This window comes from Neoarius graeffei, chromosome 24, assembly GCF_027579695.1.
Source record: "Neoarius graeffei isolate fNeoGra1 chromosome 24, fNeoGra1.pri, whole genome shotgun sequence".
In the NCBI taxonomy this organism is placed as follows: domain Eukaryota; kingdom Metazoa; phylum Chordata; class Actinopteri; order Siluriformes; family Ariidae; genus Neoarius; species Neoarius graeffei.
The window spans coordinates 37,007,436-37,027,429 of NC_083592.1; the positions used below are offsets into that span (position 1 = coordinate 37,007,436).

General features: G+C 42.4%; 1 protein-coding gene across 2 annotated transcripts in view; it reads left to right on the top strand.

The window, feature by feature from the left end:
• si:dkey-40c11.2 (drebrin-like protein A) overlaps positions 1–19,994 on the top strand; it is a 115,782-nt gene that overhangs the window by 43,663 nt on the left and 52,125 nt on the right. For both annotated transcript variants that reach the window (XM_060907183.1, XM_060907184.1), the window contains exons 2-3: positions 18,772–18,827; positions 19,245–19,357. In XM_060907183.1, the coding sequence (XP_060763166.1) occupies positions 18,772–18,827; positions 19,245–19,357 (169 nt within the window). The remainder of the gene's footprint in view (positions 1–18,771; positions 18,828–19,244; positions 19,358–19,994) is intronic.

The following is a 19,994-nucleotide window of genomic DNA, read 5'->3' on the forward strand; positions in this document are numbered from 1 at the left end:
TAGTACACTGTAACCTGCTTCAAGTGCCTAGGTATGTAACTAAGTAGGAGTGAATTATGAATAGATAATGTGTTCTTAAAAGATAGAAATACACACATGGATAGGTGGTGTGGGCGGCACGGTGGTGTAGTGGTTAGCGCTGTCGCCTCACAGCAAGAAGGTCCTGGGTTCGAGCCCCGGGGCCGGCGAGGGCCTTTCTGTGCGGAGTTTGCATGTTCTCCCCGTGTCCGCGTGGGTTTCCTCCGGGTGCTCCGGTTTCCCCCACAGTCCAAAGACATGCAGGTTAGGTTAACTGGTGACTCTAAATTGACCGTAGGTGTGAATGTGAGTGTGAATGGTTGTCTGTGTCTATGTGTCAGCCCTGTGATGACCTGGCGACTTGTCCAGGGTGTACCCCGCCTTTCGCCCGTAGTCAGCTGGGATAGGCTCCAGCTTGCCTGCGACCCTGTAGAAGGATAAAGCGGCTAGAGATAATGAGATGAGATGAGATAGGTGGTGTGCTATAGGGTTGTTGTTTTTTTTTTTTCAGAAAGCTTTCCAGAAATGAGTCAGATTAGTCCATCCATCCATCCATCCATAACCACTTTTCCTGTGCGGCTGACTATGGGCGAGAGGCGGGGTACACCCTGGAGCCACCAGTTAGCCTAACCTGCATGTTTTTGGACTGTGGGGGAAACCGGAGCACCCGGAGGAAACCCACGTGGACACGGGGAGAACATGCAAACTCCGCACAGAAAGGCCCTCGCCAGCCGCTGGGCTCAAATCCAGAACCTTCTTGCTGTGAGGCGACAGTGCTAACCGCTACACCACCGTGCTGCCCTCAGATTAGATTACTTCAATTCAATTCAAATGTCTTTATTTCATTAGATAAAAGTACATATCAGATGTTACAAATTAAGATAGATAGATTAAATAAAAGCTAATGCGCAATAATTACGTTATTTACAATTATGTAAAATACTACAAAATCTAAAAAGAAAAAATATATATATAGCTAAATTATATTTAAATATTAACCTCCTAAAAAACTGTCCTTAAAACGTTCCGTGTTTATCTTGGGTCTTATACAGGTTCTATTTCTAAGGCGCTTAGATGATTCTTTATGAGTAGTGAGGAAGCTATGTAAAGGACCGTCTCTCTCTGTTTTTGATTTTATTAAAAAGGTGGTGGTCACCACTTCTGCAAAAGCTCCAAGATGTTAAAACTAGTTGATGTATAGCATCTCTTATAGCATCTTTTTAAAAAGCCTTGGACAACGGTAAGATCTGAAACACGAGCAGCGTAAACTGGAAGGCCGTACAATATCATTCATTAACATGAACGTGCGGCATGGCACTGTGCATATATGGTGTTCATGCCTTCATCATTAGTTTAAATTAGGATGCTAGTTTTATTTATATTTTCTAGGGCTGTAACGATATGCGTATCGAAATCGCGATACGCAGAGCCACGATCCGTATCGCGATACAAGAAGGCAGAATCGCGGTACACCCTTTCAAACTTCTCCTCAGCCCAAAAACAGAGGCGCTTCCAAACTTCAATTTATGAATACTTTACTTTTTATTTAAATTACATTTTAAACTTACTTAAATTACTTTTATTTTTTTATATCTATTAGTAAGTCGTTTTTTCGCCGACCTGCGACAATCTTCTGCGAGTCACGCAACGTTCACACTCGCCACTGGCAGAGCATTCATTTCTTTTAAGCGGTCGCCATTCTGGTTGCGACGCGGGGAGCGAATCTGTAAACAAGCAGCTCATTGGCTGGCTGGGTGTGCCACAAGCCAATCACAATCACTTGACCGGAAAGGCATGCAGTGTTGCCAGATTGGGCAGGTTTAGGTGCTTTTTGGCTGGTTTTGAACATATTTTGGGGTGGAAAACGTTAGCAATATCTGGCAACACTGAAGGCATGTCTGCTTGGGCGGAAGCCTTCTGCGGCAGTTACATTTTGACACGCGAGCAATGTTTCACCATAAAAATTCCGTAATTTCCATCTGTTTTCCGCGATCACAGAAAATCATTGGCCCTATGAGAGTGAGACAGTGAGAGAGCCACCACCCCCCCAAAAAAAATCTTAACGGATTTACACGATTTGGAAAAATGACTTTTTCAGAACCGAAAAAAACAGAGCTTCCGGCTCAACAGTATTCATCTCATCTCTCATCTCATTATCTGTAGCCGCTTTATCCTTCTACAGGGTCGCAGGCAAGCTGGAGCCTATCCCAGCTGACTACGGGCGAAAGGCGGGGTACACCCTGGACAAGTCGCCAGGTCATCACAGCGCTGACACATAGACACAGACAACCATTCACACTCACATTCACACCTACGCTCAATTTAGAGTCACCAGTTAACCTAACCTGCATGTCTTTGGACTGTGGGGGAAACCGGAGCGCCCGGAGGAAACCCACGTGGACACGGGGAGAACATGCAAACTCCACACAGAAAGGCCCTCGCCGGCCCCGGGGCTCGAACCACTACACCACCATGCCGCCCCGCTCAACAGTATTATTTTGAGAAATAAAACAATTTTTGGATATACATTTGTTCATTTTTGCATACATATTACTCATTCTCTGCAGTGGTCTGAATTATTTGTTATTAAATAGTTAATGTAAGTAAGTAAATGTTAATAAGTCAAATTTACTACTTTAAAAACACATTTTAAAAAAATCGTGGGCGTATCGAATCGTGGGTCAAAAATCGCGATACGAATCGAATCGTGAGTTGGGTGTATCGTTACAGCCCTAATATTTTCAGAAATAGAAAGCATTAAATTAATTTAAAAAAATGTTCGAAAAGTCTCGTGCAGATCTCGAGTGGAGACCAATTACAAACATTTTCCCAGTGTTTTCCCAGTGTTTCCAGAGGCATAGTGGAAGGGTTCATTTGTAATTCTTAAAAAAACAAACAACCCCCCCCCCCCCCCCCCCCCCCCCTCATTCCCATGTAGGCCACACCCACTTCAGTTTTAAATCCAGATACGGATTTGGAAAGCTAAACAGATAAATATGCAGATGTTGCAGTACACCCTTGCGACACACACACAGCTGTAAGGACAAACTGATAAATCACCCGACGATTCCTCTGTACGTCTTTATAATCATAGCTGGGCAAAATGTTCCCCTTTCTCCTTGGAGCTGTTGAATCATCAGAGTACGATTTCAAAATGTTTGCAGCAGATGTTTTCTGGCTTTACTTACTGTACATGGAATGCTTCCATCACTGTGAGTAGTTTATGCACAACTTGTCAACATCCCTTTTTTTTTTCCCCCCCTTGTGAAGAGCATTCAGTAAAGACCAGCGCATTCGGACAGAAATACAGGGGGGTGACCATTTATTCCCATTTTTGGCATAATCATCAGGAGAAGAGGAAATGAGTGATGTTGAATGCTATGTCTCGGAGTCCTGTGCTGGAATAGACGGCTATAAATAGCTTTTGGGGCCCCCAGGTTAGCACCAAAGCAGCAGACGCTGACTTACAGCTATTTCGAGACGCGACTGAGAGGCTAATGCAGAAAGATGGAGAGTATGATGAGTTTCTTTCCAGACTAAACTTGATAGAAAACTATTCACCTTCAGTGTAAACGTATTAATGGTGTTCACGTGTAAACCTCAGGAACCCACTTAGAGGCTCAATCATTTTTCAGAGCAAAGCCACACTATGCAACGAGGATATAAATAATGCAAAACTGCCCATAAAATTCCCCATGCTGCCTTTTTAGCTCCCTGTTTTTCTCTCTTCCTTTTCTTTCATGTTTTTCATCTGCGTGTACCCCAGCCTTCCTCCACTGCTCTGCTCCGAGCTCGGAGGTGTATGGAGTGGGTTACGGAACCGTTTTTCTCATCAGCGGAAAGCTGCACGTGTGAAGAGAGGAAGTCTGAGCAACTGTTTTTTTGCTCCGTGACCTCCGTGTCCTGTTCTAGACCTCATAGCATCTTCATCCTGTCGAGTAGGATGACCACGTTTCAACTGACTTCACTCCTAACAAACATTCTGAAAAGTATCACTTCCAGCAGTCCCAAATTACACGCCATTCCTCAGAGATGATGCTGCTGATTTCTCTTGCATACCCTTCACTGGAGCTCATGAATAAAGGCTACAGAAATCCAATCCTAGCCCTGAAGCATCTGTGAGCTGTTTCGCAGCCTTAACTCACATGAGGTAATGGCATCCCGCCATGTTGGGAAACGCCCAGCTAGAGCACGCCTTAACAGCTGTATCTGATCCCCATGATACGACTGTCTCCCCTGGCGAGGATGAAGAAAATCGCAGGGTTATTTCAGGGTCACGGCTGAAAGACGTTTCATGCAGGATCACGTCAACTGAAATTATAACCAACTTCTTACACTAGATCGCCTTTCAAAAGTACGTATCTGCAGCATCAACTGACGCACTAGTATTCAAAATCGTCCTGCCTTGGCTTAACCTTTGTGCTTTAAGGAGTCGTTAAAAGAGAACGCATGAGTAAGACTAAACACACACGGCCTGTTCATTCAAATGTGCTCAAGCTGCACATTGTCTTGCTAACATCATGGACACTGTCGCCAAGGAGATATCACTCTAGCCTGAAAGAGTGACGGCAGTGTGTGTGTGTGGTCCTCACAGAATAGACACTGAAAGCAATAACACACCATGTAGGATTAGGTAGGATCATTGAAACGTTCACTGCAGGGTCAGTCAGTGTTCGTGTACATTCATCACAGCATGACTTTTGGAGAAACATTAGAGGAACCACTGTGGGCCCCAGACAGACTATTTAACAGTTATTCCACGAAATCGAGTCATATATGAGCTGATAGCCGATGACGCACGTAGATTTTGAGAAACGGAGCTTTTTTTTTTTTTTAAAGGTCCCATGGCATGAAATTTTCACTTTCTGAGGTTTTTTAATGTTAAAATGAGTTCCTCTGACCTTCTTAAAGGCCAATTTATGCTGACAACCCAGTCCTCGCAGACGGTGTCGCAGACAGTGTCTGCGTAGCCCCCCCACCTTCGCAGACGCTCTGCGCGCACCTCCCAAAAATTGTGACCACCGCAGAAGCCTCGCAGACAGCGCCGCAGACGAGGGCTCTGATTGGTCCACTCTACCCGCTGTACACGCACTTCCGCTTCCCTACTTTCCCGGTTTGTTTTGTTTTCACGACCGGCATTTTTAAAAACACGGGCGAAGATGGAGCAGCACGAAGAGCGGTTGATTGAGGAAGTGAGGAAGTACGTACATCTATACGACTCCAGTTCTAGTCATTATAAGTAACCGGAGGATAAACACTCCTCTAACCACACCCACCAACTACTCCTAGCGACTTCGCGCCCCCTTGCGTTGTGCCGGTGAATAACATCGCGCACGCCTATTCCCCCGCTCAACAATAAATTACAACTGTCTGCGAAAAGCTATCTGCGAAAGCCTTGTCGCAAGAGCATGCAGAGGCCTTTAGTCACCCCAGTGGCTAGAAATTTCATAATGTGTAAACCAAACTATGCCCAACATTTGAGAATGGCGCGTCAAAACGGCGCGTTGATAAACTCTTCCCTTGCCTACGTCAGCAAGGGAGATGATCCCCACGCCCCCCTCTGGATTCCCACCCACTGTATGGATTGCCCGCCCAGCTCAAAAGTTGCCACCAAACATGGAAGTTGCGCTGTACATGGATGCGACAACACAGAAAGGAGTCTGTTTTTACTGCCGACGGGAGAGCCCCTGAAGACGCAGTGGCTTAATTTTATTTACTCCAATAATACGCCGTCGAGTCTACCTAAGATGGTGTATGTTTGTCGGAAGCATTTTACTGATGAATGTTTCCACAACTTGGGACAGTACAGGGCAGGTTTTGCACATCAACTGTCACTGAAGCCTGGGTCTGTACCAAGCATCCCTGCCGCATCAGCCACAAACACCGAACAAGAAAGTGTATAACTGTTAAGTCGTTTTGCCGTGTTTTAAAATCGGTGCCACGTTAGCCTTGCAATGGCTACATTAGCTGTGCAGCTAACCGCTTCCTGCAGTTAGCCAGGTACTCTGCGCTACAAAACCAAAAAGCATGCAGCATGCTCTGTTATAATAGCCAGTCAAAACAGTTTTTACAAAGACACCCACATTCTTTTTTTTTTTAAGTCACTCGTTCATTTTATTTGTTTGTTTGTTCAGTAAAAACCCAAACATTTGTTGAATTTATTTTATTTCCTCGCGTCGCACCTTAATGACGTCAGCGCGCGGTATTTTTCCCTTCGCGGTTTGTTCCTTCTCTCTCGCCATAGTAAGACGCCCACATCCGCTTGTTCTGACCCACTGGAGGTAGCGTCACAGTGCTGTTAGACAATCAGAGGTAACACGTTTACATGTCATGAATGTTAATTATAAGACCCACCCCCACCCTCTACCCTTCCCCGCCTCCTGCTTCTCATTAGCAAAACGACGCACTGGGAAAAGCGCTGAAATGGGGCTTTCTCCCAGGAGGCTATATCTACGTGCCAAGGGTTCATTTCGAGAAAGGCTGCGGATATAACATCCGGAAACCTCCACGAGCCCGTTTAAAGCATCAACAAACCACCATGCCATGGGTCCTTTAACAGATTCAATAAATAAAAACTTTATACAAAACGTCCAACAAAATAATTTCCGCTTAGCGGACACCTTTAGTGTTGGTGAGGGTTTATTATAAACCTTTATTCATCGCATGCACACTTCAAGCACAGTGAAATTCATCCTCTGCATTTAACCCATCTGAAGTAGTGAACACACGCGCGCACACACCCAGAGCAGTGGGCAGCCATAGCAGAGCGCCCAGGGAGCAGTCAGGGGTTCAGTACCTTGCTCAAGGGCACCTCAGCCCAAGGCCGCCCCACGTCAACCTAACTGCACGTCTTTGGACTGTGGGGGAAACCGGAGCACCCGGAGGAAACCCACGCAGACACGGGAGAACATGCAAACTCCACACAGAAAGGCCCTCGCCGGCCACGGGGCTCGAACCCGGAACCTTCTTGCTGTGAGGCGACAGCGCTAACCACTACACCACCATGCCGCCTATATATAATTTATTTTTTAATAGAAAGTGCCGTCTTACGGTCATACCGAGGTATAGAATAGGTTTTGACATTTATTTTTCCTTGGACATTTCAGTTATGTAATTTTCAAACTACTTTGAGCTTTTGAACCAGTCTAAAAGAATTTCAACATGTTTTAAGACTTAAAGATGAAGAATGTAAACAAACCGGTGAAATGACCGTAGTAATTTGAAAAAGGCAATAATAATTCTTGAAAAATATAAAAAGATACTTTCCTTCCAGGGCGGCATGGTGGTGTAGTGGTTAGCACTGTCGCCTCACAGCAAGAAGGTCCTGGGTTCGAGCCCCGTGGCCGGCGAGGGCCTTTCTGTGCGGAGTTTGCATGTTCTCCCCGTGTCCGCGTGGGTTTCCTCCGGGTGCTCCGGTTTCCCCCACAGTCCAAAGACATGCAGGTTAGGTTAACTGGTGACTCTAAATTGACCGTAGGTGTGAATGTGAGTGTGAATGGTTGTCTGTGTCTATGTGTCAGCCCTGTGATGACCTGGCGACTTGTCCAGGGTGTACCCCGCCTTTCGCCCGTAGTCAGCTGGGATAGGCTCCAGCTTGCCTGCGACCCTGTAGAACAGGATAAAGCGGCTACAGATAACGAGATGAGAGACTTTCCTTCCATATTTTGTTGCTCTTTTGTATTTTTTTTTGCAGTTTAGTTTTCGAGTCGAGTTTTTATTTCGTCCTCGGTTGCTTCAGCAACACGCTCCGCCATTTTGTTTTTCTCTCCTCACGGTATATGAGCTGATATCCTGGTAGTAGAATAGCCAATCAGATTGTGCGATTGCTCATATCCAGTGAATGCGGATAGAATAATAAATACGATCCAGGTGGGATTAGTGTTTCCAGACATATATCCGTGAAGCGATATGTACTGTTCACATATTGCTTCACGGATATATGTCTGGAAGCACTAATCCCACCTGGATCGTATTAGTGTTTTTATAGGCTGTATGTATTTTATAGGTTTTTGTAGGCTTTATGTACGAGGATGTATGTAGTGTTTTTTATAGGTTTATTATTTTTTTTAAATTAGATAAGCATGCACACATGCCTGTTGCATTTAAAAGTCCATGTGTACATCATAGAGCTCATTTTAACACAAGCTGATTGTTTTGACCTTTTATTATAAGCACTCGTTTGAGCGTTTATGGTTGCACAGGTTGCGTTTGATCATTCATAATTCACATGCCTTTCAAACCCTCAAAAGCTTTGCTTTTTTGAAGTCCTTTACACAACATCTATATTTTATTTTCTGCATTTTAATCTCCATACTTGGTTTTGTTTTGGTTTCAGCACGAGATGATGGAAAACACTTCCTGATGTGTCTTTTATACTGAAGTAAAAGCAGAAAACCTCTGTTCCTGCAGGCTATGACCGAACCTTTACCAATATGTACCGTTTGGACAGGATATACTGAACTGGATATTACCATCTGTTATTTCTACTGCTCAGTTTATAGAAGCTACAGTACAGCATAGTGGAATGATAGATTTGAACAGGATTAAAATCCCAGAGATTAGCTGGTAGTAATAACTATACATTACCTCCACTTGTAAAACTAATCCAATCTGAATAAGGCTTTAGTTCGAACTTGTTTTGAATGATTTACCAAGGTTTTATGAGGATTTAACTGATGCTTTCTGTCCATGTGTTTAAAAATAACAGCACATCCTAGCATTGTGCATGACAGTTTTAGTTATTCAAGCATGACTTTCTTTAGTCGTTGGGTTTCCCAAGTCAAAGCATTCAGAGTTCATTAATCTCAGCCGCCATACGGTATGGCTAAAGCTCAGGAGGGATTTATGAGACGACTTTTAAAGATGTAGACTTTACTTTGCTGATAATAATGCTTGAAATTAAAGCCTAGTGTAAGTACGCATATCAGGTGAAAATTCAGTCCAAATTGCTTGAAACTGCTCTCATCGAATTCGGAATTGAATGCAGAACTACATACATGTCAACCTGTACGGAATGTCCGTATTTTATACGGATTTGATTCAATAAACGTAGTATACGGGCGTACAAATAGTTATGCGGATTCTTTAAAAAAACTTCAATATTTATTTAGAGCTATAATCAATTCCCACGATGATAAAAGAGCGCATAACATTTACAAACATACTGTACACCACAGACAGCCAGTAAAGAGTCTTATGAAATCACGCGTTATCTTGTGGTAGCGAGACTTCGTTCCACTTTTGATCATGCGCACACTGCATTGCGAGAATCCCGCCAACCGGGAAGTAACATTTTGTTTGAAACGCGTATTTCCACCTGAGCGACTTTCACTAGCGACTGAAAAGATTCTGAATGGGCACTCCGGCAAGATCAACACAGACACTTGCTGTGACATGCAGCCTCGTGAGGTATTGGTGCAGAGTGCTAAAAAAGTTGTCATGGAGTACAATTCAGAACATTAGAGTGACACTTTGTGTTTTTGTCAAACATTGGAGCTTTGTATTCATTCTGAAGGTTTATTGTTATTAATATTGAATAAAAAGTAACTTGGATATATCATTGTTAATTATCATTCAAATTTTAGGTAAATTATTTTAATTTGCATCTTATACGGATTTTATAAGGGAAATACGGTTTTTGGAGGTTGGTTATACAGGTTTGATTGACCAAAGGTTGACATGTATGGAACAATATACTTTTTACAGAATTAAAATGTTTGCCCGTTCTTAAGATATTACAAATCAAAGATTGAAAAAACGGCTTAGTTTTTAGAAAACTGGCGTAATATAATGTATGAGGTCCAAAATGGGCCTCATTAATGAATATCAAATGTTTTTGTTTTGGTTTTTTTTGTTCTTAATTTTTTATTTTTCAAGATATTTACATGGAAATTGGCAGGCACATAGATGGTTGTATACTGAATACTAGAAAAGCACTCAGAGCGCAGACCTCCGCCAAGAATCCTTTAAAAAATTCCGGGATCCAGAAGGTGATCCGGATCACCGCCAAAATTTAGTGGATTGTTCCTTGTGCCCAGTCACACCTCTTGGAAAAATTTCTGAGCAATCCGTTCATAACTTTTTCCGTAATGTTGCTAATAAACAAACCAACGCTACCGAAAACATAACCTCCTTGGCGGAGGTAACAAAGTTTGAAAAATTAGCAAAAACAAATGATGCAAATTTGCATTTAATTCGTGTTAATTATGCTAATTAGGTAAACAAGTTACATTGGTACACTCTCTTCTTCAAAGTTTGACCAAATGGCTTTATTTGTGCAATATAAAGCTGATCTTAACTCTCATTTGTACATTGCAAAGAAGGAGAAATCAATGTTAATTACAAATACAATTATAAAATCTACATAAATAAGCACTGAATGCCATTCACATCTACCGTTCTCTTTCAAAATAAAGTAGTAAAAGAATATTTCTAATACCTCTTTGTGCTCTGTAGGCCTTTGTATTTCTAAGGAGTGTTTACATGAAAGAATATAAATGATTATTTCGATTAATATTCACAGCTTTCAAGACTAACCTCGAAAAAACTGCGTGAGCCACATCCGATAAACAATTACATGTAATTTAATTGAAATTGACACTCACGTTTCTGACTTCTGGCTTTTTAAAATCTCATTCCGACCACTAAGATCTCAATATTTTTCATCAAAACAACTCCAGTTATATTCTAAAATAGTTATTTATTTTAAGGAATCAATTTGATTTTGAAAAAATAAGTAGGTAAAGCTATGAAAACTCACTTCAGAGTCTCCCGTGAATCCTAACATCAAAACTAGCAGACGTAAAATTTTGCTGAATACTTCATCAGAAACAGTGAGTGCGAGAGAACATCACTATAAAAGTTATCTGACTGATATTCACGAGTAATCCAGTCGGAAACCGATCAGAAGAGAGAGAGCCTGACCGCTTTCCCGTGACTCAAAAAGCACCGTTAGTTTCCCGATGTCACGCAAGCAGAGTGTTTACTCTGTTGTACCAACCTCAACCTGCCGTTACGCCCAAAGTACCGAACAGCTCTTAATGAGATGCGTTTCTTTGGAAAGCAGAGATTATAAGCTTTTTAATGAGTATTCACGATAGAAAATATTCAAGAGTTAAGCGATGACAGATCTGGAAACTTAGATGAGCGTCTGCATGGACAGTTTTCACAGCACGGCCAGCAAGCGTCTGATATGCCTACGGTAACTATAAGATGATTAAAGAGATTTTCTTGTTAAAATTTAAGAGCATTTTATAACATTTTCAAATGTAAAATGTTGAGCCAGTTTTATATGCACAAGCATGGTATTCGGTTCTTGTGAAGTCCATTAATTATTTACAATCTGCTGCCAGCATTTTAGCTCAGATTTCCCACTTGCCACCTGCCTCAACTCACACTACAGACCGACAGTGTTTACTTTTTACCTCTCTCACACCACCTTGTTATTAATTCCAAGAACAATGGAGTTACAGCAGCCGAACTGCAAACTGATCCGTGTGTGTGTGAGAGAGAGAGGGAGGAGAAGGGTGTGTGCGGTTGGATGGATAATGTCTAGGCCTTGTGTCAGAGACAGGGGTCATTTGGATGACTTCCTTTAAACACCGGCCTAGTGGACATTAGGACAACAACATACATGTTTCCCGTTCACTCATGTCTGAACTGATATATGACACGCACTCGGATGTAATAAAAGCTCCATCCGTTGTGGATGTGTCTTCAAACATTGCACCTGAGTATTACACTGCAAAAAATAAAAATCTTAGGAAGTTTATTTGTCTATTTTCAAGTCAAAACATCTCGCCACCCTTATTATAAGACATAATTGCCCAACAAGCAAAACCTCATTTAGCTAGAAAGGCTAGTTTTTAGACAGTCCATCTTGAAAATCTTATATAGACAAATGGCCCTTTTCCACTACCCTTTTTCAGCTCACTTCAGCCCGACACGGCTCGCGTTTCGACTACCTCAGAGCAGCACGACTCAGCTCGCTTCAGCCCTACTCAGCTCCCAAAACTCGCACGGTTTTGGAGTGGGGCTGAAGCGAGCCAAACCGAGCCGAGTGGGGATAGGGGCGTGAGCAGACACTCCCCTGTGCACTGATTGGTGAGGAGGAGTGTCCTCACATGCCCACATGCCCCGCGAGCGCGCTGGGATCTGTAAACACCGTAAACCCGGAAGAAGAATAATTATGAATTACGAGAATTTCTGAAGCCTTATGCGCCTCGCCTCACATCTATACGCTCTTGCCAGTATCTGTTGGCGTTGTCGGTGACAACAAGCCACAGCATCAAGACCAGCAACACTAACGACTCCATGTCCTCCATGTTTATTGTTTACTATCCTGGTCGTGAGACTACCGCTTAAAAGGTCACTGATGTCACCGTTTGCGCCGCCTAACGACATCACGTGACGTCCACCCACTTTTGCTAACTCCACCCAATGTGTCCACCCACTTCCAGCCAGCATGGTTCAGCGCGGTTGTAGTCGAAATGCAACTCCAACAGCCCCGCTCAGCTCGACTCAGCCCAACTCAGCACGGCACGGCTCGGCACGGCTCAGCCCAACTCAGCCACGTTGGTAGTGGAAAAGCGGCAAAAATGTCTTGAAAAAGTCTTATTTGGAGCACCTTTGAAATTTTTTTTTTTTAAACATTTTGGACATTTGTCAAATGCGGTTCATCTTGTTTCAAGAAAAAAAACAAAGTATGCTTGTTTTGGGAATAAATGAACTTTACTGAAATCTTTGAATCTTTCATGTTGCTTTGGCGTTGTGGAAGCACTGTAAGTCAAAATGCGTAGACTTTTTTTTTTTTTTTTTGGTGCCTGAGGTCCTGGGGAAGTGGAATCTTAAAAGATGTTTTAATGTTTGAATGTTGAAACGGGAAAAAAAATAAACTTGTTGCAATGCTACACGTGTCGTCAACTTGATTCAAGATAGTCTCTGGTCTCATATCTAGAGTATTTTACTAATTACAGGTCACAAAAGTAGAATCTTTTAAGCTAGCAATGCTTAGTTGTAGAATTTAACAATCCTAATATTAGTGTAGCGGCTAACATGAAATTTTCACCAGAACACAATGCTCACTTGGTGAGCAAAGCATGAAAATTGGCACACATGTAGATCAAACCATACTGTTTCCAAAACAATCGTTGGCCATCGCGATTTCCGCCATTTTAAAGATGGCCGCCGCCGTTTTCAAAATGGCGTCATTTTCAACAACCAAATTTCCGAAATATGGACATATATTTTTATCGTGGTCGTTTTTTTGGCCGGATTTTCACAATTTTAATGTAGAAGGCTTTGGTTATTATGTGAGTGAAGTTATAATGACTATTCTTTCAAAATAATTCAACCTGGATCAAAACTGTCCAGGAGCATGATAAAAGTTTGATTCAAAAGGGCAGCTAAGAAACTGTTTTATATTCTCAAAAGAGTAAATTGCAAACACTACCAGGGCACAATGGTGCAATTTACTGCCGTTAAACTCAGCATGGGGTTCAGTGTAAGCTTTGTTCATTATTGATACGAATGCCGCTTTTCCACTACAAACGCGGCTGAGTTGGGCTGAGCCGTGCCGTGCTGAGTTGGGCTGAGTCGAGCTGAGTGGGGCTGTTGGAGTTGCATTTCGACTACAACCGCGCTGAACCGTGCTGGCTGGAAGTGGGTGGATACATTGGGTGGAGTTAGCGAAAGTGGGTGGACGTCACGTGATGTCGTTAAGCAGCGCAAACAGTGACATCAGTGAGCTTTTAAGCGGTAGTCTCACAACCCGGATAGTAAACAATAAACATGGAGGACATGGAGTCGTTAGTGTTGCTGGTCTTGGTGCTGTGGCTTGTAGTCACCGACAACGCCAACAGATACTGGCAAGAGCGTATAGATGAGGCGAGGCGCATAAGGCTTCATAATTCTCGTAATTCTTCTCCTTCCGGGTTTACGATGTTTACAGATCCCAGCGTGCTCGCAGGGCGTGTGTGGGCATGTGAGGACACTCCTCCTCACCAATCAGTGCACAGGGGAGTGTCTGCTCACGCCCCCAGCCTCACTCGGCACGGTTTGGCTCGCTTCAACCCTACTCCAAAACGGTGCGAGTTTTAGGGGCTAAGCAGGGCTGAAGCGAGCTGAGTCGTGCTGTTTTTTGGTAGTCGAAACGCGAGCCGTGTCGGGCTGAAGTGAGCTGAGAAAGGGTAGTGGAAAAGGGCCAAAAGTCTCCCAAATACATTACGATCCGCCCCGTATATACAGGTTGTGATGTCGTATCCGAATTGACGGAGTGTGCCAAAGCGGGAGAGCCGAGCCAAGAGGGACGGGGCTAAAAGTCCCTCGAATGGTGTACAGATCGCACGGGAGTTAAATTGCACTGGATGAACGATCGGGCTAGGTGTAGGAATTCCATCTTCGAACTTAGTTGTATCCCATACGTTAAAGTGTTATAGCTGTAGGTGGTAAAAGGATAATCCCTTGGCCTTCAGTTACTGATGGTGACAAGTCATTTTCCTTATTACTGCATTTATTACACCATTTTGAAAATCATGGCAGCCATCTTGAAAATGGTGGAAACTTGAGTGGCCAACGATGATTTTTGGTCAGGTACATACAGACAAAGTTTCATGCAAAATTTGATGCTTTGCTCACCAAGTGAAATATTTTACCAGCTATCCGCTCCACTATATTAGTATATTCATCTTATTCAGTTTTTACTGCTAAGACTTTGTCATGAATTTAAGTGAAATACCCTTAAAATGAAATAAATAAAAATGACTTGAATGGCTAAATGTAAGAAGTACGATCTTGTTATAAGAACTATTTTGATTGTTTCGAGTTAATCAGATCTCGCATAATAAGTTCCCCAATCTTATTTTGGAATTATTTCATCTAAAAACAGGTTAGATTTTTCATCTTACTTTAAGAAATCTTACCAAGTCAAATTTGACTAGTTCCATTGGCAGGTTTTTTTCACCTGATTCAAGCAAATATGCTTTGTTTTAATCTTTTATTTCTTATTTTTGAAAGGCCATTTTTTGCAGTGTATGTAACGTCCTTAAACTGGATTCTCGGGACCTTCAGGGGTCAATGAAGTGTAGCTAGGATTTATTTATTTAATTGGGGTTGGTTTTTGTTGAAAACTTAACCCACCGTTATCAACCCTGTTATATTTCTCATGGGGTTCTTATAATTATTAGCCTCTTTTTTTTTTTTAACTAAAATGAATAGGTGTATTTAAAGTTTAATTGAACTCTTGCTGAGTTGACTTTGGGTGATTTCAAGAAACAAGAAGTAATATAAGGTTACTGTTTATCTATAATTAACTCCTAGGGCACTTCAGCTAGTCTCGACATGTGGCTGGTTTAAGGGGTTAAATGTATTTCTTGATGTGTTACTTGATGAAAAAACACACACATAATAAGTAATTGTTTAATCTATTCAGTCTTTTCTTTTATGCAGTGCCAGGCAGCTATTGAGAACGTCATAGTAAACCCATTAAAATGCAACCAGAAGAGATTTGTAAGCTCGTTCCTATTAACTCCTACCGACTACGCAAAAAAACCACAAATAAGCCATGGGAAGGAAACCAGTGTGGTGTGGTTTGGCCTGGAGTGATCTTGTACTCTATATCTTAGCTCTAGACCTGTCATATCCTGTCATATCGAGTCGCGAACAGAATAAATGTCCTATCACTAGATGATTCATCTCACATTTTCTGTGACTTGTGTATTGTTCTGTTGGTGCTTAGGGCAAAACACTTTTTCTCTCAAATTTTGATCAAGTGCAAACAAGGATGGCCTTCCAGTAGCTCTGACTGACTTGTGCTAACAGACAGCTGTGACCTGGGTTCAAATGCTTTCTTTGCTTTCCACGTACTCCAGTTAGGTGAAATGTTGACTCTGGTGTCCTTAGAGAACGCCAAAGTACCAGCTCTGGCTTGAAGCTGTCAGATGTGTGTACTCAGGCAAGTCCTCACTAATACAGTGAAAAAACCTGTACGTCAAGGCCTGTAGCCTGTGCAAAGTTTGATAGATGCTTCCAAAGGTTGTTTAATTGAAAACATGCCTAAGGAGCAGTAAGAAGGAAGCTCACCTGTGAGAACATTTAGGATCACGATCTGTTTAACCCAGTGGAGGGCCAGAACATTTTGTAAGGGTTCAGTGTCGATATACACTACCATTCAAAAGTTTGGGGTCACTTTTTGAAATGTCCTTATTTTTGAAAGAAAAGCACTGTTCTTTTCAGTGAAGATCACTTTAAACTAATCAGAAATCCACTCTATACATTGCTAATGTGGTAAATGACTATTCTAGCTGCAAATGTCTGGTTTTTGGTGCAATATCTCCATAGGTGTATAGAGGCCCATTTCCAGCAACTCTCACTCCAGTGTTCTAATGGTACAATGTGTTTGCTCATTGCCTCAGAAGGCTAATGGATGATTAGAAAACCCTTGTACAATCATGTTAGCACAGCTGAAAACAGTTGAGCTCTTTAGAGAAGCTATAAAACTGACCTTCCTTTGAGCAGATTGAGTTTCTGGAGCATCACATTTGTGGGGTCGATTAAATGCTCAAAATGGCCAGAAAAATGTCTTGACTACATTTTCTATTCATTTTAGGCCATCCTTAAAAAAAAAAAAAAATCCGTTTCCTGTCCACCGGGTGAGCAAAAAAATTCAGTCGGGAGGGACGGATTATTATTATTATTATTATTTTTAAATATATGGATGGATAAGAAATCGCAATGCTGTGTTTGCTTTTTCTTTCAGTACTTTATTACAAAAGCAGACACATTTAATAAAATGACAGTTTAATCAACTGAAACTTGTACAAAAACTTTAAGTTAGCATTTTAAATGCTGACTGCAACATTTGCAAAACTTTTACAAAGGTACTTAAAATGCCCGACACACTGACTTTTTGTAGTTCTAAATCGAGCGTTAGGCCTAGTTCGGATGAAATTACACTATTAAAATGATCACTGAATGATTTGTTTTTCTGAATCTTTACTATTTTGTTGTTCGCTAGAATACCATTTTGCGATTTCACACTTAAGCAAATGTTTGAAAACTCCGGATCTCCTTCCTTCATGGTGGCTGCTGTTTTTTTGTGCCGCACGGCGCATGCGCAGAGCTGATTCAGTTCAGAGTGCGCGCGCACTCGGCGGAGGCAGTAGTGTGTCGGAGGGAACAGAAGCAGAGATAACGCTTATTTTGTCTCCGGTAAACCAGTCTTCTCTCGTTCAATTATGTGCTGGCATCAAAAGATTACAACCGTTGGTTGTAAATGAAACCAAACTGAGTGGTTGGAGTGTATTTTCATACACAAATGGAGAAATGTTTGCCGAGTGTTTGATTGTGTAGCCACCACTGCAGACCGTTGTCGTTGTTAATTCATAGCATGCTCAGCTGCGTGAATGTGTCATGCACCGAAAATAAGAGATTTACAAGCCAGGAACGCCTCATGATGCAATACGCAAGAAAAGAAAGAAGATTTACTGCCATTTTACTTTGTATTTGAGTAAAATGAATAAATAAATGGTCTGTGGAAAATACATTTAATCCTGGGAACTGCGTGCACAGGAGTTTTTGTGTTTACTCCCCCCCCGGCTGGCTACTTATTTGTCATGGCTGGCTAGTATGAGCCTTAAGGCCAATTTATGCTGACAACCCAGTCCTCGCAGGTAGCGTCGCAGACAGTGTCTGCGTAGCCCCCCCACCTTCGCAGACGCTCTGCGCGCACCTCCCAAAAATTGTGACCACCGCAGAAGCCTCGCAGACAGCGTCGCAGACAAGAGGGCTCTGATTGGTCCACTCTACATCTGCTGTACACGCACTTCCGCTTCCCTACTTTCCCGGTTTGGTTTGTTTTCACGACCGCCATTTTTAAAAACACGAGCGAAGATGGAGCAGCACGAAGAGCTGTTGATTGAGGAAGTACATACATCTATACGACTCCAGTTCTAGTCATTATAAAAAAAAGTTCTAGTCATTATAAGTAACCGGAGGATAAACACTCCACTAACCACACCCACCAACTACTCCTAGCGACTTCGTGCCCCCTTGCGTTGTGCCGGTGAATAACATCGCGCACGCCTATTACTCCCCGCTCAACGATAAATTACAACTGTCTGCGAAAAGCTATCTGCGAAAGCCTTGTCGCAAGAGCATGCAGAGGCCTTTAGTGGAAAGCCCTGGGAATGCGTAAATGTCAAGTTCGATTTTAGATTTACGAACCTGAAAAAAATGTCGAAAAACCGGCGTTAAAAAAAAATAAATTTCAACCGCACAAACGGCACTCACCCGGCCGGTGGACCGGAAACAGAACATTTTTTAATAATGGCCTAGCAACTTATGGTGGTAAATAAAAGTGTGACTTTTCATGGAAAACACAAAATTGTCTGGGTGACCCCAAACTTTTGAACGGTAGTGTATGTGATAAAAGGCTAAATGCTTGGGGCAGTTTGAGATGTTGTGAATAGTGTGTCGGGTGTGGTCCTCACAGCTGCCTGCCCGCTCGCTACATTCCAGTGATCTGACATTAGTGTAGATGAGGCACTAGTTAGGCACAACTGACCTTTACTTTTATCCAGGAAGTGCACCAGACCGAGACCTGTGAAAGTTCCTGTTGGCGCTAAGGCCATCTTTTCATGTCGTAGTAGTCTGTAATGTGGTCATATCAAGACATCGTAATGATGATAAAACTAAAACGCACACCAAGATCATGACCATTTCCAGCCGAGTAAATAAACCTGTTTTCTCTTTCTCCAGGGCGTTGTTTGCATATGAGGGACTCACCAACAACCTGAAGCTTTTTGATTCTGGAAGTAAGATCACAGCAATGTGAATATGCATGTTTTTAATTACACAGAAGATTTGTATTAATCTAATTAGTTATATATTCCAAACGTTTTGTGCTGTGCTCATGATTCTAAATGTGTTCATTCGTATTCATGACTAAAGACTTGCCAGAAGGTGGAAACGTTTCCTGTTGAAGCTCTGGTTCTTATTATGACAAATTTTTTGAATTTTTTTTTTTTTTTGTGAAATAATATGAAGGCTACATTTCTACAGAGTAGAATTACTTTGGTGCATGTTCAAGTGATTGAGATGGCAATCTGGCAAAAGCATGTAAACAAATCTTGTTGATAGATTCGTTGTATGATAAAGAGCTTATCTGTCGTCAGAATAATGCGTACAGTAATCTCTCCTCCTCTTCTCCCTACGTTTTCTTCTCTCTTTAGATGGAGGCTTAACAGAATTGACCCGGAAGTTTCACATTGCCAAACCCATGTACGGACTCTGCAGGATTACACTGTCTGAAGCGGGACAGCCACGGATAGTCCTGATCTGCTGGGTAAACTGATGATGTGAAAACAGCAGTGTGATTTTTTTTTTTTTCAATAGTTTATATTTCGGTCTTAGCTCATCACCACACTCGGCTCAACTAGATTGAGACACACAGCTTTTCTGACTTGCCATAAAGCCTGGCATTAGTGCCACACTACCTACTTTGGGTGAGATCACGTTCATTTATTCCCATTGGATGTGAACCTTCGATGTTCTGCTCCCATTGGTCCTTCCTTAGGGTGTGAGCTTCATGTGGCTTCACATTGGTTGATACAGAGGATCTTTGGAAAGGCTGGTTTTAAAGGAGGGATGTATGTGAGGCTCCTGTTGATGAGATGTCAGTGGGTTTCTCCCCACAAAAGAGCTTTGACCCCCAGACAGCTTGTAACTGAAGGAGCTCAAACACGCTCGCAAAGCATGCTGGGAACCGTCCCAGTAACCTCTCCAGCACTGGTTGCCAGGACAACAAGGCTGGAATGCTGTTTTTGAGGTCAGAGGTGGCATCTGTAGCCAGTCAGGCGATGTAGAGAAGAAGGGGGAGTGGCTTTGTTGACCTGTTAACGGTGCAATTAAAACCACTGTGCGTACCAGATAACCTCATGCATATTCTATTTCACTTGTATGACAGATAAACAATTCTGATT